Source organism: Myodes glareolus, chromosome 13, assembly GCF_982192425.1.
Source record: "Myodes glareolus chromosome 13, mMyoGla1.1, whole genome shotgun sequence".
NCBI classification, from domain to species: Eukaryota; Metazoa; Chordata; class Mammalia; order Rodentia; family Cricetidae; genus Myodes; species Myodes glareolus.
This window is the reverse complement of record NC_142038.1, coordinates 77,311,397-77,337,070: the sequence shown is the minus strand read 5'-3', so window position 1 is coordinate 77,337,070 and position 25,674 is coordinate 77,311,397. Positions and strand designations below refer to the sequence as shown.

The following is a 25,674-nucleotide window of genomic DNA, read 5'->3' as shown; positions in this document are numbered from 1 at the left end:
GGTCTCTGCCCTCACCTGAACATCTCTCTACCACCAATCTAAGTAACAAACATCTCTTATTCCAGGGGACCAAACTGGGAAGAAAGCTATAAGCACCAACTCAGAACTTTCTACCTTCAGATCAGATATTCTGGATCTCCGTCAACAACTTCAGGAGATCACAGTAAAAACGAGCAGGAACAAGGATACACTGGAGAAGTTACAGGCAAGTGGGGATTCATTGGAGGACAGGCAGAGTCAACTGAAAGAAACTCTGCAGAATAATTCTTTCCTCATCACAACTGTCAACAAAACCCTCCAGGCATATAATGGCTATGTCACAAATCTGCAACAAGATACCAGTGTGCTCCAGGGCAATCTGCAGAACCAAATGTATTCTCAGAGCATGGTTATCATGAACCTCAACAACCTGAACCAAACCCAAGTACAGCAGAGAAACCTTATCACTAATCTGCAGCGCTCTGTGGATGACACGAGCCAAGCCATTCAGAGAATTAAGAATGACTTCCAAAGTTTGCAGCAAGTTTTCCTTCAAGCCAAGAAGGACACTGATTGGCTAAAGGAGAAAGTGCAGAGCATGCAGACATTGGCTGCCAACAACTCTGTCCTGGCCAAAGCCAACAATGACACCCTGGAGGAGATGAATAACCAGCTCAGCTCATTCACAAGTCAGATGGACAACATCACCACTATCTCACAGACCAATGAACAGAACCTGAAAGACCTTCAGGACTTACACAAGGATGCAGAGAACAGGACAGCCATCAAGTTCAGCCAACTAGAGGAACGCTTTCAGGTGTTTGAGACAGATATTGTGAACATCATTAGCAATATTAGCTACACAGCCCATCACCTGCGGACGCTGACCAGCAACCTGAATGAAGTCAGGACCACTTGCACAGACACCTTAACTAGACACACTGATGACCTGGCCTCCTTGAATAACACACTGGTCAATATCCGCTTGGATTCTGTTTCTCTCAGGACGCAGCAAGACATGATGAGGTCAAGGTTAGACACTGAAGTGGCCAACTTATCAGTGATTATGGAAGAGATGAAGCTGGTTGACTCAAAGCATGGTCAGCTCATCAAGAATTTTACAATTCTACAAGGTAAGTGTAAATTTCATATTTGGTTTGTGTCAGTTATCTATTGCTGCAAAACAAATTATTCTAAAACTTGACAATTTAAAACAAATATGGATTGGGAATTCAGAAGCAAATTCGTAGATTGGTCCTGACTGGTTGTTTTATTTTGGGGTGTGTGTGTGTGTGTGTGTGTGTGTGTGTGTGTGTGTTTGCAGTTAAGGTGTTAGCTGAGGCAACAGTCATTTGAAGGCTTAGTAGGTGTGGGACATCTATTTCTAACATGGTCCTCAGCAGGAAACTCAGTTCATCATCAAGTGAATTTTCTTAGTGTTGTCACAATAGGGAAGCTGCCTTTCTCTGAAGTAAGTGGTCCAGTGAAGAGAGGAAAATGAAAATCACTTTGTAACTTCACCTCAGAAGTCACACACTCTTAGCAGTAGTGATCATCTGTAATCCCAGTACTTGGAAGGCTCAGACAAGAGGATTCTTAGTTCAAGGCCAGGCTGGGCTACATAATAGTACTCTTTCTTGAGAAAAAAATAGTATTCAGATGCCTATAATCCCAACACTAAAGAGGCAAAGACAGGAGGATCAGGAGTGAAGGTCTGCCATTCTTGTCCACATTAAGAGGGTGAAGCTAGCCTGTGTTACACAACACCTCCTTCTTCCATGTTCCATTCTTGATGTGTAAGTCAGCAGGAGGAAGAGAGCTAAGCTTCACATCTGGAAGGGTGGTGTATAGATGTGTGATTAAGTAGTTTATTGTACTAAAGATTTATTCTTTTGGATTTTCTCAACATCTGAGCTATTTCAGTTCCTATATATGTTGAGCTCCTATGAAAGCAAGATTAGTTTATCCAGGTCTTCAGGCTACAACTAAGGTGTTCCTATTTATTTATACATTTCACCAGTAGAAGGGCAGTTGATTATTGTTATGTCCAAATCCATGAAGTCCCCCCAAAACCAACAAGGGGACCGAGTCCCATATGTAAAAGCAAAGAGTCTTTGTTTTATGTAAGTTTGTAAACTCGGTCTCTCCACATGTCCAACGTATTGGAATAAATGGAGAGCCCTGAGCTCAGTTAGAGTTGGGTTTTTATAGTAGTAAAGGTGGGGGTGAGGGTTTTCTGAGGTCCAGGACCCCTGATTGGCTGGCATTTGTCTAAGGGTGTCCTGGTGAGTGTGTGCTGGCAGGTGATCCTATCTACAGTGGTTGGAACTTGGAACATTACGCATTTCCTTTGGATGGTCTGTTCTTAGGTGGTGCTCAGGTATTGCTTCAGGGTAAACTACTGAGACTCAGACCTCTATTAAACTTATTGATGGCCGAGTCCTACTCTGGCAGATGATAATGGTTAGAAGTAAAGAACTTCCTTTGGGTGATCTGTTTCTATTTAGCTTGTCATGGGTGGTTCCTACAATTATCACAGGAACTGTGAGTTCACAGAAGATAGAAAAGGTGTCACTACCATAGAAAATGAACTTTACTGTCATCCAGAGCATCCATGCTGTAGAAGCAATGACTTGGATTCATGCTGATTTCCAACAATAACTGCCATCATAGGATTTAATGCCAAAGAACTACTGGATGCTGTGCTCAGTTATGTAAGGTTTATAAAGAAGGTCAGATACTGGATGCTGTGCTCAGTTATCTAAGGCACACAAAGAAGACCAGGTAGATGCTTCCCTTTGGGTAACTTAACCTCGAGAGAATTTTAAAGCCTCCAAAGATGGGTGACAAGTAATCATATTCTTGACTTTCAGAAGGGGAATAAAAGGTAGACTTAACACACAATATTTAGTTGGGTCTGCTTTTAAGCCTGAGAAAAGTTTAAGAGGGTAATAGAGGAAGATAATTTGTGAGCTTTCAGGAAAGTCACTATCACAATGAGTCCACTAAAAAGGAGGCAGGTGGCCTAATCTTGTTTCCTTACACTGACAGGTTAGCTAAACTTGTAGAATGGAAACAACATGTCTGGATTTTACCAAGGCATTGGGCATTGATACTGTTAAGAACAATGTAGCAAAACAGGTGGATTGCACCACATTTGGATGGATACATTGATAGTAATAGTTTTCTGGGTAGATGCTTGAGTAAGGTAAAACCAAACACACATAACATCTCACAGTTTCTGTTAGCCAGAGTCTTGGTGCAATGCAGTGGGCCAGCTCCCTCAGGACTTGTGGCTTCATCAGAAACTGTTTTGGGAACATGTATGTTTCCATGTTACCTCAGGCTTTGGCACTATTTGTTGTCTTGAACCTAAGGGTTGTCATCTGAGGAATACCCTCAGCTCCTGGAAGGTGATATGTTCTTGGCCAGACAGCCATGTCATAATAGCTCAGTTTCTGCAAAGTCAGCAAGAAGCCTGTCTGTCTAGTCTGCCAAGATGGAGCCTTTAATGTCATGATCTATTAAGGAAGTGACTTTCTATCACCTTTGCCATGTATTATTGGTTTGAAGCAAGTCCCATAAGTCATACTAAAGAGAAAGTAACACATAGGGCATGTGTCTTAGTTAGGATTTCTGTTGCTATAAAGAGACACCATGACCACAACTACTCTTATAAGGAAAAACATTTAATTGAGGTGGCAGCTTACAGTTCAGAGGTTCAGTCTATTGTCCTGGTAGGCACATGCAGACAGATATGGTAGTGGAGAAGTAGCTAAGAGTTCAACATATTGCAGGAAACAGGAAGTGGTCTCAGTATTACACTGCGCGAAGCTTCAGCCTTCCTCCACAGTGACACACTTCCCTCAGAAGGCCACATCTCCTCCAACAAAGCCACACCTCCAAATAGTGCCTCTCCCAATGAACTTTTGGGGCCAATTGCATTCAAACTACCACAGCATACATCACTGGCGGTCACTTTAAGGAGTATCTGCCACATTTGTTGAATGATTAACTATAAAAAGCACCTGTTCATGACAGATGACAGATGGCAGGACCCTTTTCAACAATTCTGTTAGTAACACAAAACTTACACAGTAAGTGAAGATGATAGAACCACCCAGAACCTGAGCACTGGGAACAGCAAGATGGAACAGAGCCTGTTAGATCTGCTAAGATCCTGCTCTCTGGTAGACAAGACATAACAGATCCCCACTCTTTTGTGGGGGACAGGATCTAACTATATAGCTCAGACATGTCTCAAAGTCTAACCCTCCTCTGTCAGCATAGCTAGCTATGTTCAGTTGCCCTCCAGAACAGCAGTCCCAAGCAGGTACTACGAAACAAGAGGCTGAGAAAGCACCCCGATTCTGGATACACGTGCTTCCTTCTACACATGCCCATTTCATCCCATCCACTGCCTCTTTCCATAAACATGGAGAAGCTGCTAAATTGGTTTATGGTTTATGTGAGTTCTGCCTCTGATAATTCCAAGTAAGTCTGTTAACACGCCTTTAATGAGGCCATGTGCTAATAGCTCAGCCACCTGAGGCATCCTTATCAAGATGCAGAAACTGAAGTGATACATATCTATAATCCCAGCATTCAGGACGCCAAGGTAGTTAGGACTGAATGTTCAACGCCATCTTAGGCTACATGGAAGACCCTGTATTAAAAAATAAAATAACATGATAAAAGGAAAAAAGTAGGTAGTCATATATTGGCCTTTGGCAATAACTGTCTATACAGTTATCAACCAAAACTCTTGTTAAGGAGCCTTTTTTTTCCTTTGATTACAAATAACATGAAGATTTTTATCCTGAGTTACATACACAGAGGGCCTTGCATGCACACTGTCATACTGGAAGTTTCTGCTCTCTCCAGAGCTGTTCCTCTGCAGGCTAGGCCCTGCACTTGTACCCTCTACATAATCCCCTCAGCCCTCCTGAGACAGTAAAGTTTCATGAGTATGAAATGAGACACCATTTGAGTACCAAATTGTTTCTCCAGGAACCTTCCCCCTCACCTGTTTGTACCTTTCAGACTTTGAGGGCTCAGTTGAGGTAAGAGCAAGTATGGAGTGAGGTGCCTAGCTTAGGTTAGAAGAGCACCTGGGTGATGGTGAATTCAATTCCTAGGAAAGATTTCCCCTGTGCTATACCTATAGCCAACACATTTCGGTGGCAACAAAACAGAGCGTTGTGTGTATAAGGAGAGGTCTCATAGCACACAGGGTTAAGATGGCGTTGAGTCCATAAGTCCTTCCTGCTGGCTCCTGGAGCCCTACCTGGAGGTGACTCAGGTACTGGTCATGTTGCTGAACCTTCAAATAAATGGTTCATATTCATAGTTGTATCTCCTTAAGGTGGGAAACATTAGTGTTCTCCTTTTGCAAGAGAGGGGTCTAAAACATAGAAAGCCCAAATAACTGTTCCAACTTCAAACAGCTGGCAAGTGACAGCAACGCTAGTTCCCAGGCTCAGGCTTTCCCAAATGGTATCCTGGTACCTATGCTGACTTCAGAGAGCAACACATTTGGCAAGGTTGAAAAGATGAAGAATTTACTTCCAGCAGTTGATTCTTGGATAAGGAGTTGACCCTTGAACTAAGATCTGCAGGGTAAGTAGCAAGGCTGGAAGATCCAGGAACAATGCCACATACAGGGCAGATGGGATATGAGGCCTTAGGTTCTCTCGTTCCCTTCCTATTCTCTCCCTCATGCTACACTAACCCTAGCCAGAATGTGTCTTTGGCATTCTTGAGGGCAGCGAGACGTCTATGAAGCTGATGTCGTCACTTGGTGAGAAACCGTGGGTTAAATATACCCTTCTCTGTGAACAAGAAGTTAACATGAACTAGAAGTCAACTCTCAAGTTCAGGATGATTCTTCAGAATGATTGTCAAATAGTATCTATTGCTTTTTTATTATTTATTATTCTATTATTATTATATACTTTATTATTATAGTATTTTATTTTGGGGATTGTCGTTGTGGTTGTTTTGTTTTGTTTTAGAGACAGGGCCTTGCTACATAGCCCTGGCTGTATTGGAACTCACTGTAAAGACCAAGCTGACCTGCGTGCAAGTGCTGGGATTAAAGACATGTGCCACCATGTCAAACTATCTGTTGTTTTGTTTTGTTTTTATTTTTCATATTCCTTTTCACCTTGGTAAAACTAAGTCAACAGTTGCTTATTACACACTGCTATAGTTTAGATCCGGAATGTTCTCCAGTGGCCTGTGTTTTGAAGGTTTAGTCCTCACTTGCTGTTTTGGGGAAGTGATAGAATGTTGAAGATGTAGGGCCTGGCAGAATGTGTTTGGTTCACTGGGCACTTGCCCTTGACCTTGAAGGGATTTTGTTGTGAGATGCCAGTTTCTTTCTAATTTCAGCCATAAGTAAATCATTTACTCCATAGGTTTCCCAACTTCAATGTACTACCAGCCAAAGGCCCAAAAGCAAGGTATCCATCCAGTTAGTCATGGACCAAACCCTCCAAAACCATAAGCTAAAATAAACATTTCTTCTTTTTAAGTTGATGATCTCAAGCATTTTGCTATAGTAACAGTTAACACATAGGTGATTAATAAATTCAGTTAATTACAATCAAAGTAGCTTTTTATAAGAAGAAAACTGCATTATTGTATCTTTCTTCTTTCTACCCAGTCTATCTTCTAGTCTTCTACTAGAGTTCTTTGTTGTTGTTGTTTTTGTTGTTGTGACAGAATCTTACTTATACTGTATCCCAGAATAAACTAGAACAAATGTGTAGCCTACCTCTGCCTCAAATTTGTGGCAATTCTGCTTCAGCCCCCAAGTACTGTGTCATCCAAGGTTCTTAACATCATGTCTCCAAGAATTTGGATAACAGACAAAACTTAGGCCTTGTCTCTACTTGATGTCACACAGAAGTTTTATTGGAAATCATGTTTAAAACTGGCTCGAGTAGGATCCAGGATCAGATGGCAATTCTCAAAGTCTGCAGTTGATATCCAAAGCAGAAAGGGGACAGTGATGAAAATCTAATGTCCGAGGATTCAGTATCTTAAAGCCCCTAAGTCTCTGACATCTGGAAGCCACAAGGTGATAGAGCAAATGAAGGGTTGCTCAGACCCTGCTGTTAGTTGTCTGCACGCACTTGGGGAGCTTGTGACAGCTTTGCCAGTCACATGGGTATCCTGGCAATTCAACATCTCAAGTCAGAGACCCACCCACTCAGCCTTGCAAATTGCACCTCTGCATTGCCATCCATATACCTCCACACAATATGACGCTCTTGACTCAACATTCAAGTTGCTGAATACATACTCATAAATATTTCTTTTTTTGTTTTGTTTTTTAGTTTGTTTACTTGTTTTTCATTTTTTGATTTTCGAGATAGGATTTCTCTGTAGCTTTGGAACCTGTCATGGAACTAGCTCTTGTAGACCAGGCTGACCTTGACCTCACAGAGACCCACCTGCCTCTGCCTCCTGAGTGCTGGGATTAAAAGTGTGCTCCACCACCATCTGGCAATACTTTTTCATTTTATGTGGGGGATAGGGTAGGAGTAGGAATGGGTAACATTTAATTTTTATTTATTTATATGTATATATGTGTGCCTGCATACAGGTACAAATGTGCCACAGCTTCCACGGGGAGGTCAGGAGTCTGTTCTTGCTCTTCATCCTGTTGAGGAGAGTTCTCTTTTCTTCTGTGGTTGTGCCATGACTGACTAGCATTGACTGTTATCCTCTGGGTGATGTGCTTGCCTCTCTGTCACTGACATCATTGCATGAAGGCTGTGACTACACATTCAAGCCACTGCAGCTCCTTTTAACACGGTTTGGGCTGTCAGGCTTGCACAGCCAGCCATTTGTAGCCATGTCCCCAGCTCCTTGTTTTATTTTATTTTTATTTCAACAGCTACAGAGGCTGACTGTAACACTAGCATCTCAGAGAAAAACATCTCTTGGGCCAATGCTAGGCTTTTAAAATAGCTTTGGCTCTTTTATCAATTTTTTAATTAACAAGCAAAGTAAACATCTAGCTTGTCTAGTCATCAAAGTTTATCATATGACTCCTCTTACCAATGGAGCACACATCTTGTGACAGTGCATAAGTGCAGTGCTTCACAAGAAAAGACTTGGTTTTATACTAACCTGGTTGGGAATCCATTGATAGTGAGATTTTTATTAAAGGCAAAAACTTGCACCACATACCCGTATCCACCTCTTTCCATTGTGTGATTTAGAAATTAGCATCTTTTGGTATTTTGTGCTGGCTCTGGAACCCATGTCTGATGCCCTCTTGGGGGAAAAAGGTCAGTGTCTGTCTATGTGTGTATTAGTTGAGGACATTCAGCCATGTCCAGTTGGGGAATTGGGGTCATTTAGACTCTATAAACTATCCTACCCAGAAATTATAAGTAATAAAAAACTGCTACCCCTTATGAGTGAGATCTTAGATTTAGGTATGAGAGAAAGAGCTGTGTGCCTTTGGAGCTGGGGAAGACTACAAAAGAAGTCTAACTGAGCTGAGAGATAAGGCTGAAGAGCCACGTCATCCTTGCAGATAAACTCATTTCCTGAAGTTTACAGTAGAGTTCAAACCCTAGAGTGAGGAGTTGAGAAACTAATCACTGGATGAAAGTTTAGAAAGGAAGGATAATAAAGTGTTCCTAACGTGAGTAGATTTTCTAAGAGATCTTCATTTTGTGGATTTCTGAAAGAAACACGTGGTTGAGAAGTTATATATTATTATGTGCCTGTTAAATTAGAACTTTACAATAATACATCCAATCCAGGGAACTCTCTGGTACCTTCCCCAGTATGAGCCTCTATGATGCCGTTTTGCCCAGACAGGCACTAACTTACTTTAAGAAGATATAGATGGCAGTAAAAGGCCTTTCTAGTCATCCCTCAGTGGCATGGGTTGGATAATGTGCTCAGAGAAGAAAATTCAGATTGCAGAAGGGATCAGTGGGCCCATTCTTAAATGTCAGACTTAGGAGAGCAGGTCTCTACAGCCATTCCATGAATGGACCCAGGATCCACCTAACATATAGGTTGGAAGTATTACTTCTTGGAATGAGGTAAAACAAGGCAGGTCACCATTACCCAGAAGTCTCTTACTTCTGATGTCTCCTAACACAGAATGATGATATTAGAATTCTGTGATTTGGTAATAAGGCACATGCATTTGGTAAAAGTCCTAAATAAAGCTGCCAGATAAAGTGAGGTCTAGATGGGCTTAGGAAACCAAAGACCAGATTCATAGAAGAAAAAGAGAAATGCATGCCTTGTCTATTAGTGCCAGTATCATCATGGATCTTAACAGTGAACACCATTTAGTTCCATTCTAAATGCTGTGAACAGGAAGGGTAGGCTTATTAAAAACAAAAACAAACCAATACATCATTGTATTGCTTTGCATAGAGTTAAACCGGCTGGAACAACAGACTTTTTTTTCCCCTCATAGCTCTGCAGTTTAGCAGTCAAGGTCTTGGCAAGGTTGGTTTTTTCCAAGGCCTCTCTCCTTAGACTGCAGATGGCCATCTCCTCCTTGTGTGTTCACCTGGTTATCTCTCTATGTCTTAATCTTTTTGTTTTTGTAGGCAGGTGTATAGTGTGTGCGTGGTGTATTCACATGTATGCACAGCTATACACACATATGGAGACCAGAGGAAGATGTTGGGTAAACTGATTCTCACTCTGTCTTACTCCTTGAAGCTAACAATACATTATAAATAGTAAGCACTCCTTAATGCCTATGTTTGTGTGTTAGATTTTTTTTTTTACTGTAGGCTATCTAAACAGATATACCCTCACAACAGACTTCATATATTCGTTTTTATGTTTTAGGTCCTCCTGGTCCCAGGGGTCCAAAAGGCGACAGAGGATCTCAGGGACCACCTGGTCCAACTGGCAACAAGGGACAGAAAGGAGAGAAGGGAGAGCCTGGTCCTCCTGGCCCTGCGGGTGAGAGAGGCCCAATTGGACCAGTAGGCCCCCCTGGAGAGCGTGGCAGCAAAGGATCTAAAGGCTCACAGGGCTCCAAAGGATCCCGTGGGTCCCCAGGGAAGCCTGGCCCTCAAGGGCCTAATGGAGACCCAGGTCCACCAGGTCCACCAGGCAAGGATGGACTCCCTGGACCCCAGGGCCCTCCTGGCTTCCAAGGACTGCAGGGTACTGTGGGCGAGCCTGGCGTACCTGGACCTCGGGGGCTACCAGGCTTGCCAGGGGTGCCAGGCATACCTGGGCCCAAAGGGCCACCTGGCCCCCCAGGTCCCTTAGGAGCAATGGAACCCTTGGCTCTGCAGAACGAGCCAACTCCAGCATCAGAGACCAATGGTAAGTCAAAATGGCCCTTTTCAGCTAGTGTTGGGGGAGAAAAAGGGCAGTGTGTATGCTTGGCTAAACTAACCTCCGTGAGTCCCCTAGTTACACTTAGCATCAGGGGCCCTGTGTGTCCCCCTTGATGCCTCACTGCAGTCACTCGGGCCCCTGAGTATATGCCCAAATAGTATCAGGTCTGTAGTCACTTAGGTAAGCCAGGCCCTCAGAAGACACATGCACCCAAACACTTCCTTCCAGACATCCTGCACTGGTTACTCTCTGACCATCTTTCTCCCTAGAAACAGACTGTCCATCAGTTAATTCTCCCAGTGTGCAGACGATGTTTCTGTGGCAATGCCCACTCTCAGGTTTTACTTAAGAAGGTGTTGTGGTGCCTTTGCATCCCTTTAAGTCTTTTGCAAAACTCTGTATTAGTTAGAAACTAAGCCTTGTGGGTTGCCATGCTGGCCCACGGCTTGATCCTTGTATGCACTAGTTTGTTCGCTGTGGCTGACCCAAGACCGACAATATCAGAGGCGAGACCACTTTCTTCATTCTGTCATTATAAAGTCTGATCCAGATGCAGAAAAAACAAAAGCCCAGTCACACCTTTACAGGTTGTAGTATAGTTTTTACTACTGTGTCCTCTACAGTTTACAGGTTCTGCCTAGGGACACCAGGCTTCCATTGGCATGACACTGTCCCTTTGGTATCTTAAAACACAGCTGAGGAAATGAAGAGTGCCTTCTGTATTTTTTAAATGAATTATGTAAAAACTTTGCATTTCTAGGCTGCCCACCTCACTGGAAGAACTTCACAAATAAATGCTACTATTTTTCGATGGAAAAAGAAATTTTTGAGGATGCTAAGCTTTTCTGTGAAGACAAGTCGTCACATCTCGTTTTCATAAACTCAAGAGAGGAACAGGTATGGTATGTTAGCTGCACACTTGGTTGGAGAAAATTATAATTTAGAGATCAGTTATACCTGGAAATTGCATGCATCCTAGGGAATCAAAGAGGTCCAAATCCATGGCCTCATAAACAAGGAAGGCTGCAGGCATGGCTGGGACTAGAGCACAGGCACTGTCATGATTCTTCAACCTACAGGTATATAGCGCCTCCTGGTGGCTTTCTGAAGAATTTCAGTATAGTAGAAAAGTGAAGGGGGAGTTGCCACTAGACACACACACACACACACACACACACACAGGAGAGGCAGAGAGAGAGAGAGAGAGAGAGAGAGAGAGAGAGAGAGAGAGAGAGAGAGAGAGAGAGAAAATGAGAATTGGCTTGAGGTGGGGTGCCACAAAGCAGATTTGTTGATTCAGAAGTTGGTAAAGGCCTGTGTGTGACAATGATAGTGGCCCCTTATTAAGCTCCTGTTGTGTGCAAGTCCGCTTTTTAAACCTCATAACAACCCTGCAATATAAATCTTATAATTGCTATCCTCTCCCCCTTGGTTTTTTAAAACAAAGCCTTGCTATGTTATCCTAGCTGGTCTGGAATTTGCAGTATAAGCCAAGCTGGCCTTAAACCTATGACTGTCTCCCTGTATCCACTCCTCAAGGATGAGAATATAGGCGTGTACGCTGCTTCTTCTCACAAGGCAAAAGGCAAAAGCAGAGCTGAGACTTGACTGACAACCATCTCCATCAAACACAACCCTGAAATCTGTTTTTTTAGTAACTGAGGAAACATAAGAAAATCAGCAGCTGGGCCAGGGCCCAACAGCTGCTCAGCAGCTTGTCTTTGATGCATCAGTTTCGGGAGAAGCTCATGGATGGGTGGTTGCTGGGAAACAGGGTACACAGCAGTCATCCTTAGAAACTCCAAGGAAAAACATTACTATCACTTGTTAAACTTGACCCAAAATATCAAAGCCCCTGAAAACAGTGCCCACAAAATAAACATAATACAAAATGTACTGCAAGGGCTATTAAAAAACTCTGAGAACTGTCTTTTGTCAGTTTTACCAAAAAACAAAAAACAAAAAACAAAAACAAAAAAAAAGACCCAGACCTTCCTTGCGTGGCTAATAGTGACCAAACCTTTCTGACTTCCATTCCAGCAATGGATAAAGAAACAGACAGTGGGGAGAGACAGCCATTGGATTGGCCTCACAGACTCTGAGCACGAAAACGAGTGGCAATGGCTAGATGGGACACCTGTTGACTACAAGTGAGTTCTCAAAATTTCTAGACTGTGTTCACTCTTTCCTGATCTCCTACAACTGCTCCCTTAATGACCTTTTACCCTATCCCATCCTCTCAAGGGTTTGTGCTGCTGGTACCAGTTGTCTATTCCCAGTAGGCCTGGTGCACAGTCACTGTGCTGTCAAGTAGGGCACTTCTGACAAACTGTCATCTTTGAGTCTTAAGAGAAAGGATAATGAAACCCAAAGCCTTTCTGGATGTCAGTGTACACCCAAACATATTTATGAGTACTGGGAAGTCCCAGCCTTGATTAGGCTTCTGACCTACTCCAAGGTTGTAGATCTCCTAATCATAGGAAACCCAAGTGCACTGCACAGAGGATCTGAGAATGTTCACCCTTGACAGGTTAAAAGCTGACTAAATTCTACCAACTCAAATTTTACCTCTTTTCTCAAATCGTGTTTACTTCTTCTGGAGAAAAAGTAGAGGGCCTATTAATGGGAATCTCTGCGGGGCCTTCAGTTTGCTGGAGACAAAGATAGCAGGCAAATAGCAGTCTATCACAGGAAGCTACTGTGCCATGGGGGAGGAGTCCAGTTTGAAGTAGTCTCTATGCACTGAGGTAAGACTAGAGGTAGCTGAAGAGTTGCACTGGGACTGAAATGATGGACAGAGAGGCTACATAGTCTCAAATACGTATAGGAACAGCCAGGTCTGAACAGGGTCTTACTCCATATGTGGTCTACACTGGCCTGGAACTTAGAATTTTCTGCCTTCAGCACTGAAGTGCTAGGTCAGACCTGCATCACTATACCTTACAGTTCTATACTTTTAATCCCTCCACGTGAAGAACATGAGAGAAAGTAGGTAAAATCAAAGGCCATCTCCAAAGGGGGTAAAATGTGAACAAATACCTAAGAGTATCATCTGGGGATTTTAGGTCTGCCCCAAAGCTGAGTAGGTACACCTGTTTATCTCCCAGTCTTCTCTCTCTCTGTTCTCTTGTGCCTTCCTTTGGGAGACAGTGGCACTCAGGGAAGCACCCAATATAGTAGGGATGCTCTATGCAAGACTCCACACAGCTGTGTGTGTTGATGTGTAAATTGGGAGCTGTGATTGCTTGGAGGAAGACTGGGAGGCAGAGGTTAGTAAGAAAAAAGGCAAAATTCTTTCTTTGACAGTCAAGAAAGTCAGGATATCTTTTTAAATGAGGTGAGAGATGCTCCCCACTTTTCTCACTGCCGTATATGCAAAGAAATATTTAGTTTGATTATAAAATTCAATCTTAAACTTTATTGGTTTATGTGGGATTGGTTGAGCTGGAATATTGCTAAGTGCTCCGTCTTTCAAAGGTGAACCTTTGCTCCTTTGTCTGGGATCTAGAAAGAACTATGTGAGTGGGGAGGAAAGCACTAGTATTGGTCCCTGGCTCCTGAGAGGTATGACATCACATCCTAGAATTTTTGTCACCAGCCACAGTCACTCTGGAGCCTCCTGGGAATGTAGGCTCCTGTGCTCTCATCACCACATAGACTCTGTGCCTCCTTTTCTACGCATAGGAATATGTGTATACATGGAAAACTCCCCAGGATCAAAATCTAAAAGTAAGGATAAATTAAGCAGACATTTTATGAGAGTTCAATGACCAAAGGGTAACTTAGTTTGACATGTAATAATAAAAGGCTGGTGCCATCCAGAGGAGAGATACAGGATAAGCACTGGGTTCAGGCCTGCCTGGACCTGACACCCTATGAGTTACCTCAGTCACATAAAATCTCCATGTCCCCATATATAAAATGAATTTGACAAAGGGGCTATGTTAATGCCTCTTAAATGTGATTTCCTAACACACACACACACACACACACACACACACATGCAGAGAAAGAGAAAGTGGATTTAATATAAAGCTTGTCACCTGGGAAGAACTGGAGAAATACTGCCTATAGGTGTTGGTGTTATTTCTGTTGTTGACACAATTGTGATTGTTATCATAGTAAGATGCTACTGTGCTGGGGAAAATTATACCTAGAATTTGTACATTGTGCAGGATCTTAGTTAGATATCCACACACAGCATCTTACAAGAATATTCCCTGTCACGGCTTAGGAATGGAAACAGACTTGCCAGGCAGTGGTGGTACACACCTTTAACCCCAGCACTGGGGAGGCAGAGGCAGGTGAATCTCTGTGAGTTTTGGCCAGCCTGGTCTACAGAGTGAGTTCCAGGATATCCAGGGCTGTTACACAGAGAAGCCCTGTCTCAGGGGAAAAGAAAAAGGAATGGAAACAGCCTTCAGCATATCAGGGTCTCCCAACCATATATAAATGCTTTCTCAGATACTTGAATTACCCTTTGCCCTCCTCTTCTTGCATTATGAGGCCTTCAAGCACGGAACCATTCTCCCTCCTCCTCTCCTCCTCTCACTAGCAGTGGTTTCTAGATCAACAGTCATTGGAGATCACTGTGAACCGTTACTATGAGCAACTATACATCAGCAAACCAAAAGCTGAAGAATGGACTCATGTTAAGAAACAAACAAGTCACTAACGCTTAAGAAGAAATGTGTAGGCTAAGCAGACTCTTAACAAATGGGGTTCACATGGCCATCAAAGTCTCCTAGCAGAGAACAACCCAGGACTAGAGGCTTCATGGCTGAGTTCTACCAAAATTAAAGGACTGCCACCAGTCATCTTAAACATTTCTAGTACCATCCCAGGCCTTTCCTTTACCCTTTTTCTCCAAAGCAGATGCATATGCCCTTTTGAAATTATTTAAGTTTTATGTGGTTTTGTGAAAGAGGAACCAGTTTTCAGGGAGAGAACTTGCCTCACCTTTCTGCTTCACTCTGCTCAGGGGGGCAGGGCTGGAACACGTGGATAAAAAGCAGCAGTGACAGAGAAGAGATGCCAGGTGCTGAGGCCATTCAGACCTGGACTCAGGTTCATTATCCTTGGAGCCATTCACGGTTGTTGTACTGAAGGAGGTTAGGACCAGTTAGGGGACAGAGAACGTAAAATGTCCTAGGATGGGTTGATGGCCCGGTCCTCATGTTCCGTAAGTCTACACACCAATGTGATTTCAACAGAAATATTGGAGGACAGAGTAGGCTGCTGAGATTTTATATGGTAACAATCACTACATTATCCTAAGGTGTCTACAGGGAAGTGGCAGCTGGAGCATGGAATGTGAATGAGAGGTATTGTCCTTGTGTGAACAGAGATAAACTTCACAGTGAGCCACAGAACAATCTCAGTAAATTCAAGAGAATTGGAATTGTAGAGACTATGTTTTGTAGCCCCAAACAAGTAGGTAACAAAAGGTCTATAAAGTATTTGGAAATTAAAGACATAGACCAGTGAAGAGACTATCACCATACTACCCTGATCATGCCTGATCCTGTCCATAGACCAAAGAGAAAATTACAAAGAAAATCTAAAAAGGTTTTCAAACAGTACAAACATATCAAAATTTATGAGCTACAACTAAAATAGTGTTTGGGGACATTTACAGCCCTAAAACATTTGCTTTTGTTGTTTTGTTTTGAGACAGTGTCTCTCGATATAGTTCTGACTGTCCCAGAACTTGATATTTAGGCCATGCTGGACACAAGCTCACAGAGATCTACTTGACTCTGCCTCCTAAGTGCTAGGATCAAAGGTGTCACCATGCTTGACCCTATATTTCCTTAAGGGTTGAAAAGCAGTGACCTAAGGCTTCACTTTATAGGGGGGTAGAAAAAGAAGAAATGAATCTCAGGATAAGTAGTGGGATGTGTGCAAAGCCCTGGATGGGACCTCCTCCTCCACCAATGACCAAGCTGAACCAAAGGAATGGGAAAAATAGAAAAGCAGCAACATAGAAATCAACAGAAATGATTGGAGAAACCAGAGGCTTTAATTCTTAGTGGAATGATAGCGGACATGCCACTTGACCAGGTGACGCTGTTAACAAGCTGAGGCTTTATCCGCCTTAGAGCACTAAGCTGTGTGCCCACTCTGCTTGCAGCTGCCTCCTGAGTGCTCAAAACCCCTATGTCTTTCCTTTTCCCCTCTCTCCTCTCCATCAGATACCATTTGGTGGAAATGTGATAACATTTTCAAGTAATTGCTTTTAATTTTTTGTTACAAAGATAAAACGGGCTGCTGTCCTGTCCAGTTACATAGTTCAATATTGTAGTTTTATAGTAGTAAGCCACAGAGGAGTGGTGGCCAGAAGGGACTCTTCAGTTTCTACTACTTCAGCAACAGCCCATGCTAATCAACACTTCATGTTCCTGCCATGGTGGTACTGGCCCAGGCCACCAGAGAGGAATCTTCCACAACAGGGGCCCTTGTAATAGGAGAACATCTTGCTGCAGGAAACATTTCTTACCATAACACTTTCCTGTTTAGAAACCAGGCCCTCACCAACAGATGCTTCCTGGCTATAGTATTGGATAATCTTGGAAGAAACTAGTCCCAAGAAAGTGTGGGCTCTGCTACCATCAGGTCAAGCCCCAAATCCTGGGGTGTTCTACTCGCCATAGCTCATTTGTGTTTGCAAATCACTACAGCTGTCTGTGCAAGTGCTCCCAAGATCCCCAAGGAGCTTAGAAACATTTGTATTAATGTGACATATGTGTTATAATATGGCCAAGGAGCTTAGAAGCATTTATATTAATGTGACATATGTGTTATAATATGGCTAAGCTCAAGTTATTCCTTCAGAGTCTACCTGTGAGTACAATCAAGGCACTGATTAAACTAGCATTCCAGAATATTACAGATAACATTCTGATTATCTGGTGTGCTCTGTTCTCTGTTACAAGCATATAGACTGAGTGTTTTGCCATGGCTTATTCTGTGGGATTTTAACTTTTCCAGAGGTGCTCTGGGACCCCAGGCGCTCATTCTCTAGGACTGTCTTCACTTATTTTGGCTATCTCAGGTGCCTCTACACCACAGAGTTTGTGCTGCCTTTAGTCATAAGGAAATCCTTGAGAACTTTATATAAAGAATTCTGGTGATCTGAGGAACCCAGTTGAGAAAGGCTCCCTTTCTGTTTAATTAGTAAATCCTCAGGTTTTTCTTACCTATATGACTTTAAATGATGTAAAAGAAAATGCTAGAGAATTGAATTAAGCAGGTCCTCTAGTCCAAATAAACCATACACATGGGTTTATTTGGGTGTAGATGCATGTATGTATGTGTGTACACATACAGTTTTTACAATTAACTGAAAAATCAAGAATATCAAATACATCATTATACAATTGGGAATCAGAGATATCATATCATATAAATGAAATCAGAATTGTTCCCTTTCACCATTACTGGTAGACTTGAACAAAATGTATTTTAAAGAGAACAAGCTACTTGGGCACCACTGACTTTTACAGAGGTGGCCTGGAAGGTGGACAGGAACACACAAGAAAGCATTTGTGAAAAGAAGCTCCTTCTTCCCAGTCCACTCTTCTGGGTACCACTGACAGAGTGAAAATCTTAATTCATCCTCAAGTCTGTTATGTAAGTTCCATGAGAGCTGGAACTTTGTTCTGTGCTTTTTTATTACCAAGGCTTAAGTTATATCCCGTTAGTTCATAGTACATTCTCTATGAGTACTAGTGAAGTGAGTGAATGTTTCCTGATTCTTACTTGTAGTTTCCTCTCATGGGTGGATAGCTCCTTCTAAGTTATCTTTACATCATTAGATTTAACTAGGGACACTATTTTTTTTTTCAAATCCCCAAATCCACATTTGGGATTAGTTGAGCATTACTCTGTCTTGCTGTCCCAGTGTTTGTCTATGCTTGTCTCTTCTTTCTCATTGCTTTCTGACTTTGGTGATCTTGTTGTCAAAAGATGGAAGGCAATATGAACTCTCAACTCTGGTGGCCCTCAGATACACTGTGACTAGTGAGGTAATGAGGCACTGTTGGAAGTACCGTTGCTATAGATGTTTCAGGGGATCCTTTCTAAGAAGTCAGTTTGTCTCAAGCAGAAACCACAAGCCTCTGTTCATGGATTTGCCTCTTAAAAAGTGACCTTCCAGAATAGTCTGCAGTCATACCCAGTTCCCTGCACGGAAATAAGCAGCAGCCTCAAGGAAACTTTCTCAGTCTTAGAACCCCAACTTCTCAGGAGGCTGAGGCAGGAAGATTGATGTGTGATTCCCCTCTGTATGTTGTGAATACCATTGGTTAATAAAGAATCTATTTTGGGCCTATTACAGCACAGAATAGGGCAAGGCAGGAATTCCAAGCAGAAAGAGGAGGAGAGAGTAGGCTGAGTCAGAGAGAAGATGAGACAGGAGACAGATGAGACTTGTGATAAAACATAAAATAGGAATGGATTAATTTAAGAGATAGCCAATAAGAAGCATGAGCTAATAGGTCAAGCAGTGTTGTAATAATACAGTTTCTCTGTGATAATTTTGGGTCTGAGCAGCCGGGAAATGAATGAGCAGCCACTACCTATAGAATGGGACACCAACGTGAGGCAACTACATCCACATAAAACCTGACAGAGTTTTGGGAAGGAATTCTAGACACAAAATAAACAAAGTTTAACAGTTTCTTGGTAATTACAATTTTTTTTCTGGATGAGCTCAAGGCACTGTGTCTCCTTTAAGAGGGGTACAGTAAAAACTCTGCGGCTTCTTTAAAAATGGTGGCTTCTTGGTTCACCAACATGAACAGCTCTGACTCTTTCAGGAGGTCCAGCTATGAAGCATTTAAATAGGGTTTCTAAGCAGAGTGCTACAACATGCTTACTGGCAACATGGACCCACTTTGTGCCCAAAGATGGGGTTGTGAGCATGGATCACAGAGCTGTAGCTGAACAACCCCCACCATGTTGATCAGGGCAGAGCCAAAAGGCAAGGCAGCCTTAGTCCTAGCCTTAGTCTTTGGCATTTTAAGAAGCGCTCCTGGATAGAAAAGAATTACAGATACACAATAGAACAGATTCAGACATAAAAGACCTCTAAGCAAGACACAGTGTGTTTAAAAATGTACGTAGGCTTGGGAGAGAGACAAAAAGAATATAGACAGTTATTTTTAAAAAGTAAATGGTTTTGAAAAAATAAAACAAAATCTTTAAATAGACAGAGTACAGGCAGTCATAGATTAAAGGTATAAATAAAAATAAGCCATGTAAAGATGAAACATATACAGAAAATCTGGATTATGTATATTACTGTGGTTTTTTTTTTAATTTTTGACTGTGAATGAACTAAGTACAGACAGACATTTCATTGCATGGGCTGCTAAGCTAAACCAACATATATTTTAAAGGATATGTTGCTTTGGAAAAGAGGTTCTGTTTTGTTTCCACAGAGGATGAGTGGTGCAGGATACTTTTGTATTCTGTCAATTATGTTTAAATAAATGCTGATTGGCCAGTAGGCAGGAAGTAGAGATGGGACAACCAGACAGGAAGTAGAGGTGGGGCAAGGAGAACAGAAGAATTCTAGTACTGTCCAGACACCAAAAAACAGCAGGATATGACCTGCCCTGCTGAAAAAGGTACTGAGCCATGTGGCTAACATTACATAAGAATAATGGATTAACATAAGTTATAAGAGTTAACAAGGAGCCTGAGCTAATGGGCCAATCAGTTTATAACTTATGAGACCTCTGTGTGATTTTCTTTGGGGCTTACCGGCTGTGGGAACTGGGCAGGACAGAAACCCCAACAAGCAGGCCCTCATGTTACAGAGGAGAACCTGTGAATTCCTTCCCAACTAAGATGGTTTCATGGACCAAGACACCCCCACAAAGGTCGCCATGAACACCCAAAAATACTTAGCTCAACAAAAAGCAAGAAGCACTTTGGAGAGAACTATGCCCAAATTCCCAAATGTTTATAAATGTTTGTATACATTTAAAGGGGAATATGCTATAAAGATGAATACTTTGCATTGTTATGAATCTTGGTATATTGATATAAATTTAAGGTCAATTTTGTTATATGTATATTTCTGCTGTTGATTAAGGTATTGTGTTTGTGCAGCCCATTTAAAATGCAATATATAATTAAGAAGTATAGGTTAAGAGATAGTCATTTATAATAATTAAACTGTAGTCAGGTTAGTTAGGTTAATTAGTTAGGTTTTCTAGATGTACAGAGATATATTTAAGATGGCTAGGTATTCTTCAAACATTTCAAAGACTAACAGAATAAGGCATTTAAATGTTTTAAGAACTTGGGACATTTCTCAACAATGAGACACATCTGCTCTTGGCAATGCCAATCTACTTCAAGAAGAAGATGTACATTGAAGAGGTTCCTTATGGAACTATCCTAGACATTTTGGTAAGAAACTGCTCTTGCCTGGACTTCTTGATAGTATCCTCTATGAACTGGATATGCAGAACCCACAGAAAAATGACTGCTGAACTTGCCTAAAGTTCAGTCCTTCAGGGTTCCTGCTTCATGAAAGAGTCTACCAGATATTCTGTAGGACACAGAAGAAAGTGACTAACAAACCGTTAATATAGGTGGAACTGTCTGAAATTTCCTGCTCCATGGAAAAGTCTACAGGGTACTATGGGCCTGTAGGCTCAAGATGGATGCCCCAATGTTACAGAAAAAGTTTCGGTGACTGTCCAGGAAGCTAGATGTCTCTGTCAATTTTAGAGTTTTGGAAGTTGCTGTTACCTTAGGTAATATTGTGTCCTTCTGGGGTCTTTGATGGAGTTGAAGAATAGATAGCTATTATTATAGTTTTCTTTAGTTATGATAAAAGATAAAGTAGATATAAATATTGTAACTATAATTCTTGCTTGGTAACTGTTTTGTTACATATAATCTTGCTATGTTAAAGTTAAAATCTTCCTCTTTATTTAGACAGAAAGGGGAGGTGATGTGGGGTTCCCCTCTGTATGTCATGAATACCATCAGTTAATAAAGAGCGCAACTTTGGTCCTATTGCAGTGCAATTCCAAGCAGATAGAGAAAGAGAGAGTAAGTGAAGTCGGAGAGGAGCCATATAACTGCCACAAGAGACAGACATGCTGGAAACTTTCCAGCAAACCATAAGCCTATAAAATAATAGGAATGCGTTAATTTAAGATACAAGAGCTAGCCAATAAGAAGCGTGAATAGGCCAAGCAGTGTTGTAATAATACAGTTTCTGTGTGATTATTTTGGGTCTGAGAAGCCAGGAAATAAACGAGCAGCCTCCGCCTACAGAGGATCACAAGTTAAAGACTAGTATGGGCTACAGAATGAATTCAAGGCCAGCTTGGGCAATTTAGTGAGACCTTGTCTCAAAATAAAAAGAGGGTTTTGTGTAGACATGGTGGTGGAGCACTCGCCTAGCATGCAGAAATGTTTTAGTTCAATTCTCAGGACTGCTTAGCACCCCACACACACACCCTGGAAAAAAAAACCTCACAAAACTTATTTTTAAGAATTCTCTTCCCTTGCGAGGCACGGTGGTGGTGCATGCCTTTAATCCTAGCACTCGGGAGGCAGAAACAGGCAAATCTCTATGAGCTAGAGGCTCTGCAGAGCAAGTTCCAGGACAGGCCCCAAAGCTACAGAGAAACCCTGTCTTAAAAAAAAGAAAGGGAGGAAGGGAAGGGAAGGGAAGGGAAGGGAGGGGAGGGGAGGGGAGGGGAGGGGAGGGGAGGGGAGGGGAGGGGAGGGGAGGGGAGGGGAGGGGAGGGAAGGGAAGGGAAGGGAAGGGAAAATCCTCTTTCCTGCTGGGCATGGTGAAACTTTTAAGAGGCAGAGATGGGTGGATCTCTGTGAATTTGAGGGCAGCTTGGTCTACATAGTAAGCTCTAAGACAGCCAGGACTACATCAAGAAACCCTGTCTTTAAAAGATAAGTAAATAAATAAGTATCTTCTTCTAGTCATGCATGGTAGTGTACACCTTTAATCCCAGCATTTAGGAGGAGATCTGCAAGTTGAGGTCAGCCAGGGCTAATCACTCTCTCAAAATAAATAGATAGAAATAAAAATACTTTTTCCTGGGTTAGAGAAATGGCTCAGTGAGTAAAAGTATCAGCCACGAATTCTGATGACCTGAATTTGTTTCTGTGACCCACGTGGTGGAAGGAGAAAACTGATTATCTCAAGTGTCCTCTCACTTTCACATATTCTATAGCACATGTGTATGCTCTCTGGTGTATGTTCTCTCTCTCTCTCTCTCTCTCTCTCTCTCTCTCTCTCTCTGTGTGTGTGTGTGTGTGTGTGTGTGTGTGTAAATGAAAATAAAAGTTCTTTCCCAAAAGAAGTAGAGAAATGCTTGAGTAATTTTCAGTAATATTAAATTACTGTTTTCTGAAGCTGTCAGCCAAGTCCAGCTGAGCCAGAGCCACAGCCAATTGTTTGTGGTTGTGGGTTTCTGTAAATGTGCATCAATATGCTCTCACTTTCTCTTCCCGACCCTTAGACATATTAGAGACAAAACACACCAATGTCCACAGATCCCTGTGTAGTCTCACAAGAGCTATGTGCATATACATTTGTGTGAGATATCCCAAGAGTGCATATTATCCCTGCTCAACTATAGATACATGCCCAGAAATCCACATTGCTGGACAAAGCTAAAAGCCATTCACCCCACTATGTCAAAGGACTCATTCCCTCTGCAGTAATATGAGGCTTACTGGGTTGATGTCTTTACAGCAGAGATAATGAGCCTGCAAGGCCAGGCTGCACTTCACATTCCTCTGCAAACAGCTAAATGAAAGTGTGCACTGCTTTCTAAATGATGCCTGTTCATTCCACAACAAATGGTATGCTTCGAATTTATGTTTTTGCAATCCTCTGTTCTTGAGCAAAGAAAACCTCTGTATACTGTGTTGATAACACCCCTTTTCTGTTTTGTTAAAAGAAACTGGAAAGCTGGACAGCCAGACAACTGGGGTAATGGCCATGGGCCAGGAGAAGACTGTGCTGGGCTGATTTACGCTGGGCAGTGGAATGACTTCCAGTGTGATGAAATCAATAACTTCATTTGTGAGAAAGAAAGGGAGGCAGGTAAGCAGCCTCATGGCTTACAATGGAGCTAAAGGGCTCTGGTCTTGCAAAAGGGGAGAGGTGGCAAGAAAGTCTCTAAATACATGCTCTCGGATCTGAGTTTCCAACCTACTTCTGCTGCTTAGCAGCAGGATTATCAACTTCCATGGAGAAACAATGACTCATCAGTTTATAATATTGCCAATTAATTATTATTAATTATTCGTTTGGCTACAATGTGATGTTTTTGGGGAATGTAGACATCCACATCCTACCAATTCAACGAGTTAATCTACTAAACATTTAGTATAGGCCATTCTTTGTGCTAGTACAGTGGAAGGCTATGGTCTGTATGTCTTCAACATGCTTATGTCAAAGAATTCTGTGGAGATTCGCCTTGGCTTCATAAGACACTATCTAAAGCTTCATTTACTACATGACCCTCTTTAGAGCAGGGTTGCAGATGAAAGACACAGGGAAGGAATGCTAAGAATGTGGGTAGCAATTTTTGGACCTTATGACATAACTTTGAAAATATACTAAGGGGACTATAGAGATGGCTCAGCAGTTAAGAGCACTGACTGCTCATGCACAGGACCCTGGTTTGATTTGCACACCCACATGGTGACTCATAGCCATCTGTAACTCCAGTTCCAGTGGATCTGATGCCCTCTTCTGGCTTTGGCAGGTACCAAGCCTGTGGTGCAAAGACATACATGCTGACAAAACACTCATATTCAATTATAAAAATAAAATTAAAATTAAAAAGAAATATACTAAGGTCAATTAAAGTTTACTTTCATCAGTAATCTTCATAAATTTGTGCATTAGGGTTCAATAAAGCTAATTTTGTTAATTAGTTATAAAGAGGAACCTAATTAGACTTTGTTCACATTATTTCTGGAAGTATTGAGACTCAAATTACTCATATACACATTCAAGATAGGTACTGAGTAATTTTGACATGTTAAATAGTAGTGTGAGTGCTAGAGATATCAATCAAATAAGGAACACACAGTCTGGTTAGCTTAGGGCAGAAGTATAGATCGCTAAACATGGGATTACAGCTGATGATAACAACCAGGCACTGTATGTTTGTCTTGTTTGCTCATGAGGGAGTTGAGTAGGGAACAATACTCCCTAGAATTGGCCCTTCAAATGAAATGTAACTTTTACTTAGTCTGAAGAAAAACTTCCCAATATTCTTCTCTGAATGATGACTTTCCTAAAGACTCCTCCTGTTTTAAGTTATATTAAAAAAATGTATTCCTCAAACAAAATTAACACCCAGCATTATTTTTCTCTTATAGTACCGTCATCCACGTTATAACACAGTGTGATGTAACAACAGGAACATGTTTTCAGAAGCCTCCAAAAGGTGAAGGAAACTCCTTTCTAATTCCATCACTTTCTCACCAGACTGGATGGGGAAAACACTGAAACCAGTTATTGAAAACAAATGGGCACACTACTGCACTATGACCCAAGGACTAGGGAGCTAAAATGCTCCCCCAAGTTGATACATTGATTTCCAGTGTGCAAATGGACCGAATCACATAGATTTTTCTCATACATTTTATGAAAATTATATATTCCTGAATGTGGAATGCTCCAATCAGAAAAAGACTATCATTGGTTGTTGAGCTACAGGCTCTGTGTAAACAGTACATTTCTGAAATTCCAAATGTAGGAAGAATATGAAGACATACAGATATATAGGCCACCTTTTAGTAATGATATGAAATATACTTAAAGAGCTTTTAAAACATTGTATTTTTGTACAAAACATTTCCCTCTTACAATCATTTTCCTTTTTTAATTTTACCTATATAATACATAAAGCCAAAGAATACAATAATGGTACTAATAAAATCTCATGGAGTTTCTCTTCAGATTTCATCTGTTTAGCTGTATGTGCATGTGTGTGTGTGCATGTGCACACGTGTCTGTATGTGTTATTTCTTCAGAACAGTGAATCGCATGAAGCATCTAGAAATACCCTTGCACATTTTGGTACTGGAATTCAAGCCTGAGAACATCTTGATGGCATTCAAGTAGGCTGCGCCATGAGCCCTCCACCAGCCACTGCCTGTGACATTTAATATAAAGTGTTGACTCAGGATGTGCTTTTGTTCTGGTTTTGTGGAGCAGAGGTGATAGAGAAACATCTGTCAGGAAGAACAGAGCACCTGAATCTGGACGTATGGAAGGCACTGGTTTTTGGCTGATGTGTAAACAGGCTCTGTCAGACCCACACCAGAGCAGAC

General features: G+C 41.8%; 1 protein-coding gene across 1 annotated transcript in view; it reads left to right on the top strand.

The window, feature by feature from the left end:
* Positions 1-25,299, top strand: part of Colec12 (collectin subfamily member 12) — a 176,405-nt gene extending 151,106 nt beyond the window's left edge. Inside the window, exons 5-10 of the mRNA XM_048447998.3 lie at positions 66-1,112; positions 9,823-10,311; positions 11,087-11,223; positions 12,367-12,476; positions 23,283-23,428; positions 24,718-25,299. Of these exons, the coding sequence (XP_048303955.1) occupies positions 66-1,112; positions 9,823-10,311; positions 11,087-11,223; positions 12,367-12,476; positions 23,283-23,428; positions 24,718-24,737 (1,949 nt within the window). The 3' untranslated portion in view covers positions 24,738-25,299. The remainder of the gene's footprint in view (positions 1-65; positions 1,113-9,822; positions 10,312-11,086; positions 11,224-12,366; positions 12,477-23,282; positions 23,429-24,717) is intronic.
* Positions 25,300-25,674: the final 375 nt, after the last annotated feature.